This window comes from Salvia hispanica, chromosome 1 (assembly GCF_029641045.1).
Source record: "Salvia hispanica isolate PSC_SH4W2 chromosome 1, Shi_PSC_v1, whole genome shotgun sequence".
NCBI lineage: Eukaryota > Viridiplantae > Streptophyta > Magnoliopsida > Lamiales > Lamiaceae > Salvia > Salvia hispanica.
Window position 1 is genome coordinate 6,222,293 of NC_142692.1, and position 21,513 is coordinate 6,243,805.

Below are 21,513 nucleotides of genomic sequence, written 5' to 3' on the forward strand. Positions count from 1 at the left end.
AAACTTACAACAAAAAGACTAATGAACCACAAATCACTACTCTTTATTTGTCATTATCTATTACTCCCTCCGTCCCGTCTAAGATGACACATATCTTGGCCAGCACGGGATCTTAGGAGTTATGAGTTAAAGTGTTTAATTGGAGAGAGAAAATGTGGGTGGAAGTTAGGGATGTCAATCGGGCTAACCCGCTCGGGTTCGGGCTAACCCACTCGGGTCGCCGGGCTATTTGGGTACGGGCCATTCGGGTTATGGAGTTTTTGGGTCATAAATTTTCAACCCTAACCCGTCGGGTTTTGGGCTAACCCATCGGGCTATTTGAGCCTATAAGCTTTCGAAAATAATCTCTTGTATCAAAATTTTCTTCTATAAAATGATTTAAAATTTTAGATACTACTTTTTTTCTTTTTAGTTTAGAATTATATAAAATCTTCAAATTTAAAAAAAAAAAATCTTCAATAAGTACTTGAAAAGAAGCCTTTCATCTCGGTCAACTACAATATAAATTAAAGTTTGTGTTCGTGTCATTATTATGACATTGTTCGTAACTAATTCTTTATGAAAATTAAAAATCATATCTTACATGAATCATTATTAAAATGATAAATATATTAAGATTTTGATGGGTTAGTTCTTAATTTTGTCTTGATTGGCTTTGGTGGTGGTAAGACACTAGTGACAGATGATGGAACGGTCCAATAATGAGTTGAGATGGAACTTGAAAGCTGATATTATGGGATCGAGTGAAAAAGTGTAGAATGAAGATTGAATAAGACTAATGATTGTGTAGAATGAAGATTGAGGATTCAAAAATATAAAAAAACCCCCTAAAACATACTCCCTCCGTCCCGGCTAAGATGACACATTGCTTAGCCGGCACGGGATTTTAGGAGTTATTGGTTAAAGTGTTTAATTGGAGAGAGAGAAGGTGAGTGTAAGTATTAAATAGAGAGATAAAGATAGATGAATATTTTAATAGGAGTGAGAAAAAGTGGTTGAGTGCATTAATTGGAGAGAGAAGGTTACTAAAAAAGGAAATGTGTCATCTTAGTTGGGACAAACTAAAAAGGAAAACGTGTCATCTTAAGCGGGACGGAGGGAGTAATATTTTATAATTAAAACTCACTACCCATCGGGCCGACCCGCAATCCGTTCGGGCCAACCCGTTTAACCCGCCAACCCATTCAGACCAACCCGTTTAGCCCGTTTTGTATTCGGGTAATAAAATTATAGCCCTAACCCGCTCATATTACCAGGTTGTTCGAGCCGGCCCACAGATTTCGGGTTGAATTGACATCCCTAGTGGAAGTATTAAAATAGAGAGAGAAAGAAAGATGAATATTTTAATATGAGTGAGAAAAAGTGGTTGGGTGTATTAATTGGAGAGAAAAAGTTTCTAAAAAGGGAAACGTATCATCTTAGTTGAGACAAACTAAAAAGAAAATGGTGTGATCTTAAGGAGGACGGAGGGAGTACTACTGTGGAGGGCAAACCCGTCTTTCACGTCAGTCAGACAAGGTCCACCTCACTGCACGTGCAGTAGAAAAAAGCGCAACGAATTACAGCACGCCGCGACGCCTACGTGGCAGTCCACGTCAGCTCATCCACCACCGTAGCATATTCAAATTTCAATCGAAAAATAAAGTCCTCAACGGTCAGATTCAGTGTTTCGCTCGTCGAATCCTGACCGTCCGATCGCCCCAACCCCACACAGCTCACGCACCATATTCAGTTGTCCACTAAAATACAGTATTTTCCATTTTCCAGAGAGAGAGAAACGTTGGGAGTCAATTCTGGAAATATCTCCTTCCACGACAGAGAGAGAGAGAGAGAGAGAGTGTGTTTTGATTTTGAATTACTCCTCCTATTGTTTGGTATTTTGAACCGTAGCCGTTGTTCTCTTCCTGGGCATTTTGTCGGTTTCCATTAAAGCCCCAATTACTTTAACATTCCATTTTTCAAAATGCTGTATTCAAATTGAGGGACTTAGTTGACTCCATTGCGCTTTGCTGGCTTCTCCTCCTTCATTTCAATATTATTTTAACTTCTCTCATTGCCACCAACACTAGTCTACTCGACCCTTTCATCTTCTACTACTAATTTTTTGTGCACAGAACAAAGGTAGAAACTTTCTCAGATTCTTGCTTTTTTTTCTGCTTGAGTGTGTGTTTTGATGCTGTGGGTCAGGTGGTTGCGAGATTCTCTTCTTTATTGATTCAAAGCTGAATTTAAGAGACTATAGATTCTGTTTCCAGAGGAAATTTTACACCTTTAAAGATTCTGAATGAACTCTGGGATCAATTCTCATTCTTGGCATAATTTTGTGTATTGCTTTCACTCATCTCTCCCTCTCTCTTTTACTAGAGAGAAAAAGAGAAGGAATCCTCCAAATAAAGTTTTGCTCTTTAAGCTGTATTGTTTCAAGGCTGATATGCCAAGGAAACAAACTGCAAAAAAAGAGATTCTTTGATTTTCTTTTCGTATCCTTATTTGGGGCTTCCTTAAATTTTTCAGACCTCAAATTCTGCTGCATGCTTCTTGAATTATTTCCTGAGTGTGATTTTTGCTTGCAGAAAAAGTAGAGAAACTGTGTCCTGATGGCTGAAAAAAGTGTTGAGTGCCTTGAATGGTAGGCAAAAGACAAAAGCAAATTGAGGTAGCCAATGTCATTACATCATATGTGTATTTATTGCATCAAATTTATTTGTTTAATTCTACTTTCTTGATATACATGTATGTACAACTGGAGATGGAGACACATATCGTCTCTTCAAAGCCAAGTAGTCTTTTTCCCCTATCGAATACAACTGTGGAGATCGAAATTTTCCCATTTCTTGGAAGTTATGTTTGTGGCCTTGTGGGCCTGCCTTGTGGGCCTCCCCACATAATTTTAGCCTCACAATTGTATGCCCTCTAAGCTAATCCTAATCTCTTGAAAAATATACTTAGGTTTACTAGTTGAAAAGTAAAGCTACATTCTTTCTGATAATTCTCCCCCTTTTATGTTTGTCTTGTTGCAATTTCTTTAACCAAAACATCAAGTGCTGAGGGCATATTGGTCATATAGATCATCTACTTTTATTGGATGGCTGTTGGTAGAGTTTCTCTTTCATTGGTTTCATTGTATACTTACCTCTTATTTAAGGTATTAGTAGTAAAAAAATCATTATGTCTTCGTGTGAAATAATGATCCCAACCTTAACAAAAGCATCTCTTTCTGTGAGGGGTCTCTTGTGTGGGCTTCAGTAGGTACTTTGTTACTATCTGTCGCCTCTCATTTTCAGTAAATGAGGATTTTGTGATCATGCAAGATTCTTGTATCCCCTAATTTAGTCCCACTTCTTCCCATGAATTTATTGCTGTGTTTTTTAATTTGAAGTGATGTATAATATAATCTTATATGATTGCAAGTTGCAACTTGTCCACATCTCTCATTTTTTAAACATTATTGCTCATTTGAGGAGCTACCCTAGAAAGATCTGGTTCACAATTTGCATCCAATCATCTGTGATTCTTCGAATATCGATGTTTTCTTGAATGTTTTTACTGTGTTTCAGTGCTTGGTGATAGCTTGACTAGCAATCATGGTTGATGGTGGTGGAGAAAGCTCTGTGGTTGACGGTTTGTCGACTGAAGAATGGCTCTCGTGTGCTCAAGGGCTCGTCCCGAGGGCATTGGGGAAGGCGAGGGAGGTGAAGGGGTTCCCGGGGAGGTGGAAGGTGATCATTTCGAAACTGGAGCAAGTGCCATCACGCCTTTCTGATCTATCCAGCCATCCTTGCTTTTCAAAGAATGCTCTGTGCAAGGAGCAGCTGCAGGCCGTGTCGAAGACGCTGAAAGATGTGATTCAGTTGGCAGATTTGTGTGTGAGGGAGAAATATGAAGGAAAGCTTCGGATGCAGAGTGATCTTGATGCGGTTTCTGGGAGACTGGACTTGAATCTGCGCGATTGTGGGCTGTTGATCAAGACTGGGGTGCTAGGGGAGGTGTCATTCCAGTCTGCTGCAACAAGTAGTTGTGCTGAGCCGGAGGCTGCAGTTCATGGCAACTTGAAGGAGCTGCTCGCCCGCCTCCAGATTGGCCATTTGGAGGCGAAGCACAAGGCGCTCGACAGCCTCGTGGAGGTGATGAAGGACGACGAGAAGAGTGTGTTGGCCGTGATTGGAAGAAGCAATATTGGAGCATTGATCCATTTGCTGACCGCCACTTCACCTCGGATCAGGGAGAAGACGGTCACTGTCATCTGCTCGCTGGCAGAGTCGGATACCTGTGAGAGCTGGCTCGTCTCAGAAGGCGTCCTCCCACCTCTGATAAGGCTGATGGAGTCCGGGAGCAGTGTGGGGAAGGAGAAGGCCACCATTGCCCTGCAGAGGCTGTCAATGTCGTCTGAGACGGCTCGCTCCATCGTTGGCCATGGCGGGGTGAGGCCGTTGATTGACATATGTCGTAGTGGCGACTGCGTTTCACAGTCTGCTGCAGCCTGCACGCTCAAGAATGTATCCGCTGTGCCAGAGACGAGGCAAGCGCTCGCGGAGGAAGGGATTGTGAAGGTGATGATCAATCTTCTTGACTGTGGGATCCTTTTGGGATCAAAGGAGTATGCAGCTGAATGCCTGCAGAATCTCACTTCGAGCAACGATGATTTGAAAAGATCGGTTATCTCAGAAGGCGGGATACGAAGCCTGCTCGCCTATCTGGACGGTCCATTGCCTCAAGAATCCGCAGTTGGTGCACTGAGAAACTTGGTTGGTTTAGTGCCGATGGAGGTATTGATCTCGCTAGGGCTTCTGCCCCGGCTGCTCCACGTGCTCGAGGCCGGATCCATTGGGGCTCAGCAGGCAGCGGCAGCAGCAATCTGTCGAATCTGCACTTCAGCAGCAATGAAAAGCTCGGTGGGTGAGGCCGGGTGCATCCCGTTGCTCGTGAAAATGATGGAGGCCAAGGCCAACAACGCGAGGGAGGTTGCAGCGCAGGCGGTTTCTAGCTTGATGACTGTTTCCGACAACTGCCGTCTAGTCAAGAGAGACGACAAGAGCGTGCCGAACTTGGTGGCGTTGCTCGATCCCAGCCCTCACAACACGGCCAAGAAATACGCGGTCTCGTGCCTTACCCTACTCTCATCGAGTAAGAAGTGCAAGAAGCTGATGGCCTCGTATGGGGCGATCGGGTACCTCAAGAAGCTGTCGGAGATGGATGTGCCGGGCGCGAAGAAGCTTCTAGAACGTCTAGAGCGAGGTAAACTCAGGACTCTGTTCAGCAGGAAGTAGGATACATAGCCCTCCTAATGTTTCTTGTTACTGTAAAATGGAAGTGTATTTTTGAAAAACTTGTGATGTAAAATGTTATGTTTCATTCTCTAAATGAAACAAATTTACCCATTCCATGAAATGGTATTAACAATAATCCTCCTATCATCCCTTGGCCCTTGCTGTGTATTAGTCGTGCTCTTGTTGTGTTCGTGTTGACTCGCTGAGTTCAAGCAACTTTTACTTGACATTACTTTGAGCTTGGTTGTACAGAAACACGGGCAGTTGGGACAAATATAAATTGATAAAGAGTATATTTATGTTTGTCACATTTATTTTTCTAAATTTAGAATTCTTATCTAACCTTTTACTGAATTTGTGTACATTTATAGTGATTTATGAGCCGATAATTTATTGTAATTGCTTTTATGCTTAATTAAGACAGTTAGGTTTTTAGCTGCCTGGCGCCACAAAGTTTATGCTTACATTAGAGGAAGTTTGTAATTGCTGGCTGGCTATTTACTTTTGTCCCCAGTATACACTTCATAATATAGAGTCGTGTTAGGTTGAGATTTTTAAGCCTAATTGAAAACTAAGAGTATTTTCAGCACTCATTCTCAAATTTCGCGCGATATCAACTATAGAGACATTATGTCAACTACGATGTCAACAGCAAACATTATTTATGTCAACTATTATCTCAACAACAACATTTTACAAATAATTAATGTCAACAACAAATATTTTCATGTCAACGACCTATATTATTGACATGTAATTGACATAGATTGTATACATAGTTGAAATTATATGTGTATAGTTGACATGAATTGTATATGTAGTTGACATGGAATGTATCATAATATGTATGTAGTTGACATGAATTGTATATATAGTTGACATTATATGTGTGTAGTTGACATGAATTGTATATGTAGTTGACATACATTGTACACATAGTTGACATTATTATGTGTGTAGTTGACAAAAAAAAGATTAAAAAAATTTAAATTAAAAAAATTATTTATTGAATAAAATGTACCATGAAATTACCATTCTTTCCTTTCATAATTAATTAACTAAAAATATTTTCCATGTGGCAAATTCTAGACCCTCTCATTTAATAAAAATGAGTGGCTGAAAATGGATCTCAATTCTCAATTAGGCTAAAAGTTCTCAATAGATCACAACCCCCATAATATATACTCTCTCCGTCCCAGATAATTCGTCCCAGTTTTCTATTTCAGTACGTCCCACATAATTTGTCCCACTTCATTTTTACCATTTTTGGTAGTGGACCTTATATTCCACTAATTCATTTCTACTCACATTTTATTATTAAACTAATATATGAAAGTAGGACTCACATTCCACTAACTTTTTCAACCCACTTTTCATTACAATTCTTAAAACCTGTGCCCGGTCAAAGTGACCTGAATTATCTGGGACGGAGGGAGTATATATTAATTGAATTTTTTTTAGTTGTAAACTTTTGATTGACTTTCTAGTGTAATTAAATTAGTATTTTAAATATAACGAAGAAACATTTAATTAATATATTTATTTAATTAATAATAATATATTAATTAAATATCTTAATTCTTAATAAAAATAGAATTAGGGTAATTAGTTTGGGACAAGCCAACACAGAAAATTGCAAAGTATCAATGAATGGAAAGACTATTTTAGAAATTGTCATAGAAATATATCGGTTATGATTAGCTTAGTTTTACTGATGAGCTTCTAACCATTTTTTTTAAAAAAAAAAACTCCTACGTAAAAGAGGAAATTACAAATAAACTCCTATTAAAAGGAGGTAATTACAACTAATGTCAAGAGGGCTCGAACTCGACTTATCACGTACTATTGTTGGGAAGTTAAATAAACAAAATCAATTTTAAAATACGAGTCATGACTAGCTTTCAAAATTATAACCTAGAACCATGCATATAGTCATCATGTATAACATTGATCGGGAGTGACATATTATGTATAAAAATAATATTAGCACTAACTGTATAGCTTTTACTGATTCATAATTATCTACTCTTTCGTGATTATAATTATTTTCATTTCAATATATTAGTTAAATCTTTTATTTATGTATAAAAATAATTTTAGCATGAACTGTACCTGCTTTTACTTGTTCATGATTATCTAATTATTTTCACTTTAATATATTAGTTATGACATATCACTATCAATATATGGAGCAGAAAAATGTTTTACGTATTGTAATTGGTTTCAGCTTTTAGTAATATTTTGGATCATTTTCGCTAGAACTCATTTTATACAAAGACCTTGATCATTAATCATTAACTCTGTAGATTTCTTTATATTATACGCAATTGTGATGAACACACTAAAAATTTATTTTAGAATACTCTTTGGCCAATCAAAATTTGGTTTCTAGATTTTTTAGTTATTTTTCTTTACCCGATCTTCATTTTTATATTGATTCCAAAAATATTTGGATTTTCTAAAACATGCATAACTTTTAAAAGTTCTCACTTGTCGTCCAAAAAATAAAACGACTTCGTATCTAGCCGTCCGACCACGCCCAAAGACCAATTGTCAAGAACCAAGGCACATGACCGACCATGCCCAAAGACCAGTTGTCAAGAACCAAAGCACATGACCACGCGGCGAGGCATGCAATGGCGTGCGTGTGGGCTTTACTGCCCATCTTGGTTCACTACAATGATTACATGTAATAACTTTACTTAATACTCCTTCCGTCCGCCATTGGGAGTCTCATTTGTGGACGACATGAGTTTTAAAAAATGTTAAGAAACGTGGGTGAAAAAAAGTTAGTGGAATATGAGTCTCACTTGTATAAATTAGTTTTAAATGAATGTGAGTTGAATGAGTTAGTGGAAGGTGAGACCCTATTACCATTTATGGTAAAAGTGAACCGGGACTCCTATTTGCGGACGGACTAAAATGAAAAATCGGGACTCCTATTCGTAGACGGAGGGAGTACATGTTTAATAAGTCTTTAACAATCAATGTGGGATATTAACACTCTAATTAATCCTTTGATTTCATCTCATATATCCTTTATAAATCGTAATTATGACCAATTTTAATTCATTATTTCCCACTTACTGGGAATCGGTTTAGATAAAATGAATATACCACGATCATCTAGTCCAAATGTAGATTGACGCTATTTTGGATTATCGGGTATCGGGTAACCCGATACCCGACCCGAATTTGATTTCGGGTACTCGGATACTCGACTCGGGTATCCAGTCCCAATTGCGATTTTGATTTTTTTTTTTTTTTTTTTTTGAAAATTAGCTACAAAGTTTTAGAATTTATTTAATATTATTTAATTCAAGTTCAATACAAAGTTGAAGTACTAGTATTCAAGTAAAAATAACTACAAACTTTTAGAAATACAAAATTTTTATAGTAGCTCGAATTTAAGAGAAAATAACTACAAATTTATAGGAATACAAAATTCTTGTAATAGTTCGAATTTAAAAGAAAATAACTACAAACTTTGAAAATTACAAAATTCATTTATACATATTTACATCTTTTATCCATCCACAATAAGTCAATAACCATCAAAATTCATAAGTTCAAACATTCATCCTTTGTAAATTCACAATTTAATAATTCATAAGAATCAAGATCTAACAATAATATAATCAAAAATTCAAAATATCACAAGTCAATGAAATTAAAATATAATTAAAAAATTAAATTACATATCTTATACACTAACTATTAAGTATTAATTAAATTGTAGTTAAGAAATTAAATTATATTTAATTATAATAAAAAGTAATTTATTAATTTTAGAAAAAAAATTGGATAAATCGGATAATTCGGGTATACCCGATCGGATATCGGGTAACCCGATACCCGATAATCCAAAATTCTCACTACCCGATCCCGATACGATACCTGAAAAATCGGGTTTCAGGTATCCAATTATCCGACTTTTTCGGGTTTGGATATCGGGTATTCAATACCCGATATCCATTTTGACATGCCTATTTATCAGGATAGAGAAAGTAATCAGAATTTGCTATGCATTTTGTATTAAGATCAATTCTTGTTTTGATCAAAATCCTAAAATTTATACTAATATTTTATAAAGTACTATCTCGTTTTTTAGCTAGTTATAAATGATAAGTAATTTTTATTGTATTAAAGCAGTAACTTTTTTAGAATAACTATAAACTTTATGACGGTCAATTTGTACTCTTTTTCGTTGTCCGTCAATAAATGTTTTATTTTACTTTTATCTTTTTTTTATAAGTGAAACTCCACATTCTACGGACTCATTCAACATACATTTTATTAAAAAACTAATGGAATATATAAAAGTATAACTCACCTTCCACTAATTTTTTTCCCACTTTTTTTAATAAAATTAAACAATTTTTTAAAACTTGCACCGATCAAAATTGGGACATTTATTGGCAGACGAAGGGAGTAGTTATTAGAAGTATCACTATAAATTTGATTTTTTTTTCATTCATAAGAACGATCATTTTAATAGAGCAACTTCTATGGACAAGATTCTTAAATTTGTGTTGGAAGTCATGATCAGGAAAACCTTACACAGATTTCTGTCATATTTTAAACTCCATTCATATTAAATACTATATATCAAAAATCCAATGTTCAATTATTTAACACAATACAAAGAAAACTCATGGTCTCTACTCCACACTATAATTATCTGGAACTGAGGAAGAAGTAATTTCAAAGGAAAGCAAATTATAACATGAGCTCTAAAAAAGTATTATTGCTCAAAAAAAACGTGACTGTTCTTATACTGTTATGATCAAACGAAGAAACCACGTTCAAAAGATTGCGTTTGAAAGCGACTTATATTTAATTATATTGTTCTTATAGTTTTATTTCTTCAGAAGATAGAGTGGTTCTAGATAACATATTAGAAGCCACTCAATATACATGCTCATTGACAAGAATACCAAGTGCATCAAAAGCTTAATCATCTACACAGCCGAAAACAGAAAAAGAAGAGCGGTTTAGCATCAGAAAATTAGGGAACAAGTTCGGCATCCATGCCATCCTCGTCGTCATCTTCTTCCAAAGCCAAGGCATGGTTAGGCCCTTGTTGTATCCCGCGCAACAAATCCTCCAGCAGACCTATTCGATCCCACAACATCTTCTCTTCAAGGTGGCGTAGTTCAGGGATCTCATCCCGCGACGAGTTTTGCAGCACACAGTTGAGATTCTTGGGGTAAAACTTGAGCAAAAGCTCCCCATTTGGCTCCAGAATCTCCATGTCGAATGCAGGGAATAGAGGACGCCCAAGAACCCGAACGTAGCACACACTACATCATTAGAGACGCACGCCATATTGCATCAAATGCATGTTCTTGCTATCTTCACTCAATAGAAAGATCCATATGGTAAATGTAAGTACGAACGACTAACCATATATAGAATAATCCATCGATTTCCTGCCTCTGGACCCTACCCAACAGTTCAATCTGCATATATCCACCAACGCAGAGGACCGGCTCTGGTAGCTTGAACGGCTGCAAGCAATTCTCCTGTATCAAATAAAGACCGCTATCAACTATGAGCACCCCAACATGATTATCCTTTTTGTCAATGGAGACACGGCACTTGGTACCGATAGAACTTTACTAGCCTATAAATTAAACAAAAGGGATGTCGAAACATAATTGGTATTTGTAATCTCAGTGAACTGGCAAAAATATTGAGATTTGATTGCATTTCCACTTAAAGCGCCTATTTCTTCATTTTTTTTTCTCCAGTTACTTCTAATGAGAACTGTCTTCAAGTTGAACTACCATGGTTGATATAATACTCAACAGATTCATTCCAGGAAATGTGTAAGAATATTTACTTCATTCCTAATTAAAAGAAAAAAAGAGGATAACCTGTGTCATGGGAAATTGTGGAGAAGTGTAAGTCCATACAAACTTGTCATCATCAGGTTTCTGCAATGGTAAACATTGGAGGTCGTCTCCTATCTCTCTTGGGGATTTCAGATGGCCCATTCTGAATCTTACAAATTTGGCAGAGTATATGGGTTTTCCCATCTGGAAAAAAGCTGAACAGACAATGTATCATAGGAAAATTGTCAGAAACTCTACAGAAAAAGTTGAAATCCAAGTTCGGAGTGTTAAGAGAAGGGAGAGAACGAATTAAGGTCGAGCAAACCTTCAAATGGTTGAATATCGACTTCAGTAACAACCCAAATTCCTGCACTTAGTTTATAAACTAACGTCTCCGGCACGTCAGGATTACTTTGTCCTTTACTTGACCAGTACGAAGCTCTCCGAATGAATCTGTCCCTTGGATTCAATGTATTAACAACACTTTCGTCTGGATAATTGTCGGTGCTAGATGCACTTACTGCTTTTGCTATGCAATCCTTTGGTGAAACCTTCGATTTCAGGATGGCCTGAAGTAGAGATGCATAAGCCCAGTGGTCTCTCTTGAGGACCGCCCATTCGACAGCATTACTGGCATTGACTGCAACTGAATCCGTTGTTCCTTCAGTTCCATTCACTACTTCCACAACACCAGAGAGCTGCGGGAACTTTTTTAAGCACAGCTGTTTTGCAAGCCCATTTGCAATCACTGGAAAAGGAAATAACACCATGCATTATTTACTCATAAAGCTCTTTCCTTTTTTTCATTTTCATTATCACCGCCACTATGAAAAGGTATTAAATAACACCTCAAAGGGATTAGTTGATCACAAAAGGTCAAGGTGATTGATTGATTTAACTGGAAACGATTCCAGGATTCAATATTATTTCCACCGGTGGATTTGAAAGTCATTTAGGTGAATGTTTTTTGAAAAAACTTTTATTCTTTAGGATGAAACACAATTTCTTATGAAATAAAAGAAATAAATCTTGGTAACAGGAACTCTTGACTCTATTAGCCTACTGGTTATATGTGGAGCTAGCGAGGATTAGTAATCAGTAGAATTTGATTGGTTGGTAAGAAAATATATGAAATACAAATAACAGTGGATGGCCTCTCCTTCCTTACACCGTCAAAAATCCTTACTCTGAGCAAAAATAGCTAGTAACATAACATAAATATTGGACAGATCTACAAGATACAAGTACAGGAGGATGGCACTAAACTACAAAAAGAGAATTACAAATAACAACTTACTCGTGATATTCATAAATACTATAATTAAAGAGAAGATGAAGCATTGCAACAAATTCAGATTTTTCTCCGTCAAAAGTTTTACTTCGTGACTGTAAGGTAATGAGACATAAGTGCATAGGTACAGTGGAATAAAAGATCATTGTAAAAGTTATCTTTGCTATACTGAGATGACCCGGTAAAGAAAGTACTATTTGGATGGAAAGATTGATCTTTGCTTTTTAATTAAAGAATGGTTTGCGGGTGGTAGAGCTTAGCTTCACCGTATATTCAGTAATCAAGCACGCTTGTGATTTTGTCAACTTTTAAGCAAGGCAGTCCCAGTTCATCCTTGAATCCTTTCCAGTTATTTGTTGATATGACATTCTAAAATTTACTAGGTGGGTAAGACTTTTGGCCATTTGGGATAATGCTGTTGGGCTACCAATGTTTGCAGTGACCATTAACAGTGTAGAAAAGATGATTGAGCTAAGAACAGTATATAACGTCACATTTGTTCTAGCTTAAAGGATACATCAAAGAAGTTACTGTATTCTTCTATATCAGCTCTGCAGTTCATGAAACTACCCGCGTGAGTACTTGGCAAGATGACACTCCACATATCGTACAGGATCTTATATTAGTATATGACAGAGCAACATGAAGAGAAACCGCATTGTCGAGCAGCACAAAAGAAGAATAACAGTAACCACAATATAATAAACACCACCAATTCCCTACCACTACAAAAACCAAGTAAATATGAAGGCACACGCATAGATAATCTAAAGTCTAATCCCCATCACAAAATGGAAACAAAGAAAGTAAACCGTAATTGGTCACTGGTATGACGGTAGTAATAGTACGTGAACGAGGTGCCATATTCAACATGCATATATGTGCATTACCCAAATTCAATACCAAATGTAGTAGTACTAGTTAGTATTATCTACAACTTCACGAAGACTATGCTATAAGGCTAGGGAGCGACTTCTCTGTATCAGTAGTTTTAGGTTGCATGAAGTGAGCACATAAAGTGCAAGTATCAACTGCAGGGAAATAAAAAAGAGTATCAACTTGTTTCACTAACCAAATTGGCGCCAATGACGCGAGACAGCAGAGACAGTAGCTATATCAGCCGGGTCATCTAACAAACTCATAACATGAAGGGAGACATCTGTCTCAAGCCAGTCAAGAAAACTATTTGGATTCTCCGTTTTTTGGCGATCCATGTATTCTAACCAGCTGCAGATCATCAAAAGCTCAGGCTGCAACCACATATAATTGTGAGAATTACATCTTCCAAGCACAAGTATCATTCAAATCCAGCTGTAAAAGGGTAATCGGAAGAGAAATGCCCCAATTTAGGTGAAAATGAAATACAGTAAAACTATCTTTTTTTCAACTTCAAGTTTCAAATTTCTGCAATACAACCTAAAACTGAAACAGAATTCAGCTACCAAAGGAAAATCTGAGACATATAAACAGAAGGGGGACAAAGATAAACGAATTCATCAAATTGAGCTAGCTAAAAAAAAGATGAAACGAAAAAGATAAAAAACCTAAATTGAAAAATGTTTCCGAAGGCAAAGACAAATCTTAGCATCACCCAATCGTAACGAATTGTCTCTCACCCCTTATCGCTCGCACCTAAAACAGAAAATAGGAAAATTAAGACCCCAAAATACAGATAAATTGGGCATTGATCAAGAGCACGGAAAGAATAATGGAGTACTCCACCTTGACAAGAAAGAAGCCATCAAAATATACAATTATTGCGCGCGTATATTTTGTATGTATAGCCAGAGAGAGAGAGAGAGGATGGAATGAGATTGGACTGGAGTTTTCTGGCCTATGATGAAATTCTGTAGGAATCAGTCTGGCTAAGTAAGACGCTTTAATTAATTTTTCACCATTATTTTGACTACTATAAAGTTCTATAAACTAAAAAGAAATATTTTTTTAAAGCATTTCATTAATAAATAGTGATACACTTTTTCCTAGATGTATGAAATACTCTAGTCTTTATCTCATTCTAAAAAAAAGTGATTGAATAACTTTGGTGAAGAAAAGGGTTATTTCATTAGAAGAAAAGAATTGAGTACTAGAAATGGAAATTGATTAATTTGGGAGATCGGACTAAAATGATAAAAGTTCTATTTTTTTACAATGGATGATGGAGTATATAGTAGTTAGATCTCTCACCAATAAAATTACTCCTTCCATCTACATGAAAAATAGTACTATTAGTTATAAATAAAACATGTTTTAGTGTCTAATTGGTTAAATGGAGGTAGAATGATACAAATGTACTACTACTAGTATAGTAGTATAAAATATGACTGCCACATAGTATAAAAAGTAGGAATGTCAATGTAGCCCCCAATTCATGAATCGGCCCGAATAATCCGCTAAATTTAAAGGGTTAGGGCTGAAAATTTCTAGCCCAATAAAATTACAGTCCGATTAACCCGCAATTCGTTAGGGCCAGATCTGAAAACCCGATGGAGTAGTCCGAAAATCTGATAAAATTTCTATCGTTCTATTTGTTTAACTCTAATTCGACACTCCATTGGTTATTTTATAATAAAGATTACTAAAAAATAACTTTCAATTTTACATATTAAATATATAAATTATATATTAAATTTTTATTAACATAATAATAGATAAATAAATTAGAAACTTCAAATTCACTAAAATAAATATATTAAATTTCTAAAACATGCTTTAAAGTTTCTTGATGTTTATGTTTTATTTTGCATAAATCTCATATATTAGTATTTGATCATGTTTATGTTTGAGTTTAAGCATATATCTCAAATTTATTATAATTAAATATTTTACATTTTTAAATATGACTTATTTTTATTATTATATATTGGATTGATCGCATGTTAATGTTATCGGTAGCTACCCGATTAACCGATGGGTTAGCCCGAAACCCGAGCTTTTATGGTTATGGTTGAACTTTTATAATCTGAAAAAAACACAACCCAATTAGTCCGCATCCAATTGACCCGTAATTTAAATAGGGTTGGCCCAAAACTCGGTGAGCCGGCCCGATTGACATCTCTAATAAAAAGTGTGTAAAATAGAAGAGAGAAGGAAAAAATGAGATAAGATTATTTTTAGAAATAAGAATGAGAACTAGACTATTTTTTAAACGGATCAAAATGATAAAATATTACTAGTAATTACTTTGAGAATAAAGTGATTAGTAACATTTGTCGCTTTAATTTTTTTAATACGACTAACTTTACAGATTGTAATAAGGTTGTGCTGCGGATTTTTGTTACTGTACTATATTATCTATCTCAGTCCCAGCTCGCTAGTTGAAGCATTTTATGATATTTAACAAATAGCTTAATACGACGGCAGATTATGGTGTGAAAATCACTAATAATTAGTGAAAATAAAATATAAGATGTTAAATTTAGAATTTCGACATGATTCTTAAAATAAGTCAATTTTTTGTTCAGAACCATGTGAGAACTATAAATTTGAGTAACCTTTTTTTTGTCGTTCCAGCAATTAAACCAAAATAATTACTCCTAATAACTATCAACATAAGAAAAGAAACAAAAAATCAAGGGATGAGAAAAAAGGTTAGAAATATGCTATGGTGCAATGTTTGTAGCCAGCTGTGGCGGATTTAGGAGGTGGAAAGGAGCGACCGCCCCTCCCAAACCGCCAGGAGGGCCTAAGGTCAGTCGAAAACACCGTAGCCGCCCCTCATCTTCAAATCTTTTTTTCTTAAGAAGACGACGTCAAACAATGTCGTTTCTTGATTGGTTTTACTCTTGACTAGCTGGTGCAGTCCAATACTGCTTGGTCGCAATGAGCAGCTTCTCCCTCACATGAGGCCCTCCTTCATGATCAGTCATCCTGCTCTCCCATTGCATCCCATCCACCACACTCTTCACGCCCACCAAAACGTCCACATCATCACGTATGATCACACTGCCCTGAGGCCGGAGGATCCGGTCCATCTCCAACAGAATGTCCTCAATTTCACATCTGAAAAATAAAACATGTCACACACATTAGTCCCATGAGAGTGTCCTACTCTTGGCCCGGGCCGGTCAGTTTTGGCAAGTACGGTATTTGATATTTACCTGCCCTTATACAATGTGAATAAGCCATTTGCATGAATGAAATCATATGTTCTTGGATAAGTAGACATTGCTTCACACCTGTTGATGAAAACTTAGGACTATTGAAAATGAACAAAAAAACATTTGCCAATTTTTTATGTGATGTTTAGACATACCAATTTTGGTAGGTCCCGATTAACCCGCGCTCGAAGATGACCCCGAGCGTGTTGGTATCAGCCTCGTTAGGGACCACGTTCATCACCCACACGGGGTCGTCGACTAGAGCAGCCGCAAAGCCTCCCAATCCAGCATTCATGTCAAGCAAGTTCCTATACCTCCCCTTCTCAGCTAGCTGAAAATCAAGAGCCTTATAATGTGCAACTCTACTCTTCCAAAGTTCGGTATCTTTCTCAAATGTCTCTCCTGTTACACCCTCGATGCTTCCACTCCGGATCCTTGGGGGAACGGCTGTCAGCCTCTCCGGCCAACGGGCCACAGGGCCTCCCGATACCTCCTTGATGTCCGAAACATCGGGCAGAGGGGTCAGGCAGGCTTCCATCTTAGTGCCCCTGAGAAAGAAAAAGAAGGACAAAATTGGACATCATGATTTGTGATGATAATTACTCATACATTTACATAAACAGATGAAAAAAGGTGAAGATTCTTGATTTACCAAGCTTGATCAGGATTGTTGCTCTGGCAAAATTGAGGTTTCTTGAAGATTTTCCTGTTCTTTTTACAATGCATGTGATTAGTCGCCTTCTGCCAAATAGAAAGGTCATTCCTCTGCACCAATTTCTTCCAACATAGGCTCTTAGCAACCCGTTCGATCCCCCTCTGCTCTGTGTCGAGGTCGTCCCGTGTTCTGTTCCATCCCTTCCAGTGATTCTCCCAGTTGATGGGCGGTCCAGAGAGGATCCAGTAGCCTCCGGGCCGTAGAATCCTATCGACTTCGATCAAGTAGAGGCCATCTGCTCAACAACGATTCAAACGCGGTTAAATAGGTGTCGTTCGAGTTTATACGAGATTAAGTTGGAGCGGATGAGTGAGTGAGTTTTTACCATACTGTCCCCACGGGATGAGGCATCGCGAGCAATGAGCAATGTCGAATGCCCTAGAAGGGTATGGCAACCTCTCGGTCGCCATGATCCCAATTAGGGCCGGGACACCCCGTTCGAGGGCAAACTGGACCTGCGCTTCGTGTGTGTCTTTTGGCGCAAAGGACACTGGGAGGATGTTCCGAGAGAGCAAGTACGCTCCCCAACTCGCGACCTACAAAATGAGCGTTAGGTTCGAATCTCACCACCGCCTCGAATATTACTTAGACAATAGTATCATATCATCAAATTAACCGTGTTGCTTTCACAATCAAAAAATCAATTCAAACGGCAACTTCAAAATGCAATTTAATTGATTAATTGCAACACGAGAATTATTAGGAGGCTACATCTATAATGTTAGAAATAGAAGCCACTTTATTGCTGCTCAATCATTTTGGGCCTAAATTTGAAGAATTCCACCAAAAATATATTCAGTGCGTCACTATCTATGACCAATATATGCAATCTACCACCCCTAAAATAAGATGGAAAATGCGACGTTTGCTATTCCAAGAGATATGTTACCAATATAGCATAGCTCGTCGTTACTTTCCAAAATTCCTTGTTCTTCTCTAAATTATTGATTTCTCCATAAAATCATATATATTCTTGGAGTGTAAATGAAGAAAATTGTGACCAATTTTTAGCTTATATACCCACTTTTAGGCACCAAATATCTGTCTGATTCTTCAAATTAATTATACACGCATTGAAAAGGGATTCATACCAACTTTCTCTGTTCCTTTAATCTAATTTGCTAACAATAGCTACTAGCAAATTCTAATAAATAGTATTAACAAACTACTACCAAAAAATACTCCATATATAATTAGTCAAAGGTCTGTTTTGAAAATTAAATTCACAATAACTAGCCTAGACATCTCTAACGTGACAGCATATTCTAAACCTGAGTGATACATCGGTGAACAAGTTGACATATCACAAGCAATCAAATCGCCAAATTTATTCAAATAAATAAAAAAAAGTCATGCCTAATTTCTGACCCAACCAACTCTCTTTTCAATTATTCACGTTGCAAGATTATACTATCACGTAAAGTAGAAAATCCCCAAAATCAAAACTCTAAAATATAATTGTCCACAAAAAACAAGGATGGGATGATATAATCAGATAAGTAAAAAAAGAAAAAGGGAAAATTCTGCACCCTTCCAGTAATTGTCCGCATTCATCATCTTTATCTTAGTTCTTATCACAAATTTGACTTTCGTTAAAAATTAGAAAAATAATTTAAACCATCAAATTTAATCAAAAAATACTAATATTAGAAATACTTACCCCACAACCAGTATCAATGGCGGTTCTGATCGAGCCATCGGCGAGGTTGATCAATTTTCCGATGTCATCGATATAGGCATCGGCGCCGCGGGGGAACATGGTGCCGCCGCCGGGGAACTTGAAGCGGTCGCCGTGGAAGCGGACCCAATTCTGGCCCGCCTTCTCGACCGTGAGGTGCTTGTGCGGCACGTTAGCGTACCACACCTCGTCCCGGCTTTCGGGCCACCGGAACGGCGTCGTATAGCCATGCGGCGCCGGAATCCGGCACCGCAGCGCCTCCCCCGCCTCGGGGCAGTGGCGCTCGCGGTACGCCAGCATCTCCCGGTCGAACCGCAGCGACCGCTGCGTGTCGTGGCAGGGCGTGTACTCGGAGAGCCCCGCCTCGCACGGCGGGAGGTGCGCCGCACGCGCCGCTGAGGACAGCGGCACGAGCAGCTCCGCCGTGTGGTGCGGGGTGAAGTCGAGCTCCGACGACGCGGCGGCGGGGACGGAGGAGGGCGCGGCGGTGGTGGTGCATGCGGCGGAGGGGAGGAGGGCAGCGGCGGCGCCGTCGTGCTGCCAGATTCCGATGAGGTAGAAGAGGGAGCAGAGGACGGTGGTTGCGGCCATCAGGTAGAGGCTGGTTTTCTTGGTTTTCAAGGAAAGGTAGTGAGTGAGGCTGCCCCATGTCGCCATTTTTTCTCTCCTTCCTTCCACCAACCTCAACACAAATTGGAATCAATTAATCAAGAAACGACGCCACTCTCTCTCTATCTCTATTTATATTGAAATTGATGTTTAACTTTTTGTTTCCACATCAAATCTGTTGATTTGGAAGAGAGATATATATAACGGGGAGGCGGTGGGGCAACACGCGCCGACGCTCCCCCGTGATTCTGTAATTAAAGGGAGGCTCAAAAATGGAAGGAAAAATTTATGGTGTTGAAAGAGAAGAAATTCAAGAGTTTCCTGGTTTAATGAATTCTTACCTTCTATAATAATAATAATAATAATAATAATATATACGTGTCTCAGTGTCTGTGTTTTCTTAGGCCCTTTGATTCTGTGAAATTATTTTCGAAATCGAATTCGAATTTATTGGCAATTAATGTAATTGAGTTACTTCCATTAAAATTATTGAATTGTTTCAATCTATTCGAGATATTTTACTGGATTAGCTTGTCAAATGCATCTAATTATGCTGCATTGAATTGGGTTCAATCGTCAAATTGTATAGGACAAATTTATTGTATATAGACTATTATTGGACACGTTACGTTTTAATAGATTTAGTGAATTTTATACTTTGAAACTCATTTCTTCTTGATTAATTGTATTTTGAACTTAAATGTATGTGCATGTATTGGTAAAATAGGTCAAATACAAGTCCAATGATGGTAGGAAATAAAACTAAGATTTCATTCTAATGATATTGAGGTTGACATATATAAAGTGTGAAAATTTTTGTATTCAATATTGTTGGAATTTTACATTTAGTATGAGCGATTTGATTAACTTTAATAGATATTCTTTGATTAATTAAATGGAACAAAAACTTTTTATTTTTGAACAATATCTTACCCGAAGTTTTTTGTTTCCCTTCCTTGGCCTCGCATTGAATAAACCCTTTTAAATTATTGAATTTTCCAAATTTAAAAAATGTTTTGCCATTCTTTAACTTTAAGTCCCATATTTAGTATTATCTCAGTCAATACTTATCGATTTAGTCGATTTAATCAATCTTAACCGCGTTAATATCGAGAAATTAAAATGGAAGAAAATCAAATGTTACTTTTAATTTTTATTACTCCATTACTCTTTTTTCACATATACGGATATACCAAATGGCTTGGCCATCTGTTTTATTGAAAAAAAAATTATTGTTATTATGAATCAAAATAATTACTCCAGACTAAAATTTATTGTTATTATATTAAAAAAAAGTTATTGTTATTATATAGTAGGAGTAGTAGTATATTATAAAAGTGATTGTGTTAATAAATTAAAAAATATCATTTATAAAAGATGGATTATTCGGGTCTAAACCAGGCGTTCACCGAGGGCGCTCACACCAGCGCGCCTCTACCATTAATTGATAAGAAAAACAAAACTATAGTCTATACGCTTACACCATACAAAGATTCCAATAGGGGTTAAATTGTAAGGAAATTAAAAAAAAACATACTTACACATCAATAAAAATGAATCAAATTCAGTTTAAATTTATTTATTTTGCCACTCAACCGTGTCATACCAAACAAGTTGCTATCACATCGTTCATTGGGCATGCATAATTAATGTTTATTATCGATGATCATTATATTTGCGGTAGTACACACAATTATGAATTTAATGTTTCTACGTTATGTCACAACAATTATATAGATAGGCTGGCGCATCAAAATTAACTACGCTTTTAAAATTAAATTAATGCAGGGAAGAAAAACACTAACAACTGTTAATGGGTAGCTAATTAGACCACAAAGGGAGAAAAAGGACGTGCAAAATTAGATATTTCCACTTGAATTTTGGATCTTTTAAATTAAGAAAAGGCTATTGCATAAGTTTTGCAATTTACATTTTGTTAAATTTAGGGTTATTTGCATGTAAATATACAAAACTTTTAAAATTTTCTAGCATGTCCTAAACTTTTATTTTTGAATA

The 21,513-nt window shown here is 37.0% G+C and overlaps 3 protein-coding genes across 6 annotated transcripts; 1 reads left to right on the forward strand and 2 right to left on the reverse strand.

The window, feature by feature from the left end:
* Positions 1–1,782: 1,782 nt before the first annotated feature.
* Positions 1,783–5,414, forward strand: LOC125222924 (uncharacterized). Its single transcript, XM_048125815.2, has 3 exons — positions 1,783–2,121; positions 2,574–2,656; positions 3,558–5,414. The coding sequence occupies exon 3, from the start codon at positions 3,585–3,587 to the stop codon at positions 5,265–5,267; it is 1,683 nt and encodes a 560-aa protein (XP_047981772.1). The 5' UTR covers positions 1,783–2,121; positions 2,574–2,656; positions 3,558–3,584; the 3' UTR covers positions 5,268–5,414.
* Positions 5,415–10,080: 4,666 nt separating this feature from the next.
* On the reverse strand, positions 10,081–14,263 carry LOC125224081 (F-box protein At4g00755). 4 transcript variants are annotated; one of them, XM_048127428.2, is made up of 7 exons: positions 14,118–14,263; positions 13,940–14,027; positions 13,468–13,645; positions 11,430–11,852; positions 11,147–11,319; positions 10,674–10,792; positions 10,081–10,570 (listed from the first exon to the last, which is right to left on the reverse strand). In XM_048127428.2, the coding sequence occupies exons 3-7, from the start codon at positions 13,631–13,633 to the stop codon at positions 10,276–10,278; spliced, it is 1,176 nt and encodes a 391-aa protein (XP_047983385.1). In that variant the 5' UTR covers positions 13,634–13,645; positions 13,940–14,027; positions 14,118–14,263; the 3' UTR covers positions 10,081–10,275. The 4 variants fall into 4 exon arrangements, with proteins under 4 accessions (XP_047983385.1, XP_047983386.1, XP_047983388.1 ...); XM_048127429.2 differs by having other exon boundaries at positions 14,012–14,027; positions 14,118–14,246; XM_048127431.2 differs by lacking the exon at positions 13,940–14,027 and having other exon boundaries at positions 14,118–14,261.
* A 1,549-nt stretch (positions 14,264–15,812) lies between these two features.
* LOC125224080 (putative methyltransferase PMT15) lies at positions 15,813–19,817 on the reverse strand. The gene is made up of 6 exons (XM_048127426.2): positions 18,871–19,817; positions 17,536–17,746; positions 17,148–17,445; positions 16,651–17,043; positions 16,496–16,573; positions 15,813–16,397 (listed from the first exon to the last, which is right to left on the reverse strand). The coding sequence occupies exons 1-6, from the start codon at positions 19,543–19,545 to the stop codon at positions 16,175–16,177; spliced, it is 1,878 nt and encodes a 625-aa protein (XP_047983383.1). The 5' UTR covers positions 19,546–19,817; the 3' UTR covers positions 15,813–16,174.
* Positions 19,818–21,513: the final 1,696 nt, after the last annotated feature.

What these genes read in the sequence shown, in the direction of transcription:
- LOC125222924 (XM_048125815.2), top strand. Translation starts at nt 3,585, where the DNA reads ATGGTTGATGGTGGTGGAGAAAGCTCTGTGGTTGACGGTTTGTCGACT.
- LOC125224080 (XM_048127426.2), bottom strand. Translation starts at nt 19,545, where the DNA reads ATGGCGACATGGGGCAGCCTCACTCACTACCTTTCCTTGAAAACCAAG. An exon ending in CCATTGATACTGGTTGTGGG is followed by an intron (nt 17,747 to 18,870) that starts GTAAGTATTTCT and finishes CTCATTTTGTAG; the next exon opens with GTCGCGAGTTGGGGAGCGTA. An exon ending in TTCACATTGTATAAGGGCAG is followed by an intron (nt 16,398 to 16,495) that starts GTAAATATCAAA and finishes TTTATTTTTCAG; the next exon opens with ATGTGAAATTGAGGACATTC.
- LOC125224081 (XM_089063171.1), bottom strand. Translation starts at nt 13,696, where the DNA reads ATGATACTTGTGCTTGGAAGATGTAATTCTCACAATTATATGTGGTTG. An exon ending in CACAATTTCCCATGACACAG is followed by an intron (nt 10,793 to 11,146) that starts GTTATCCTCTTT and finishes TATTTGATACAG; the next exon opens with GAGAATTGCTTGCAGCCGTT. An exon ending in GATGGATTATTCTATATATG is followed by an intron (nt 10,571 to 10,673) that starts GTTAGTCGTTCG and finishes CTAATGATGTAG; the next exon opens with TGTGTGCTACGTTCGGGTTC.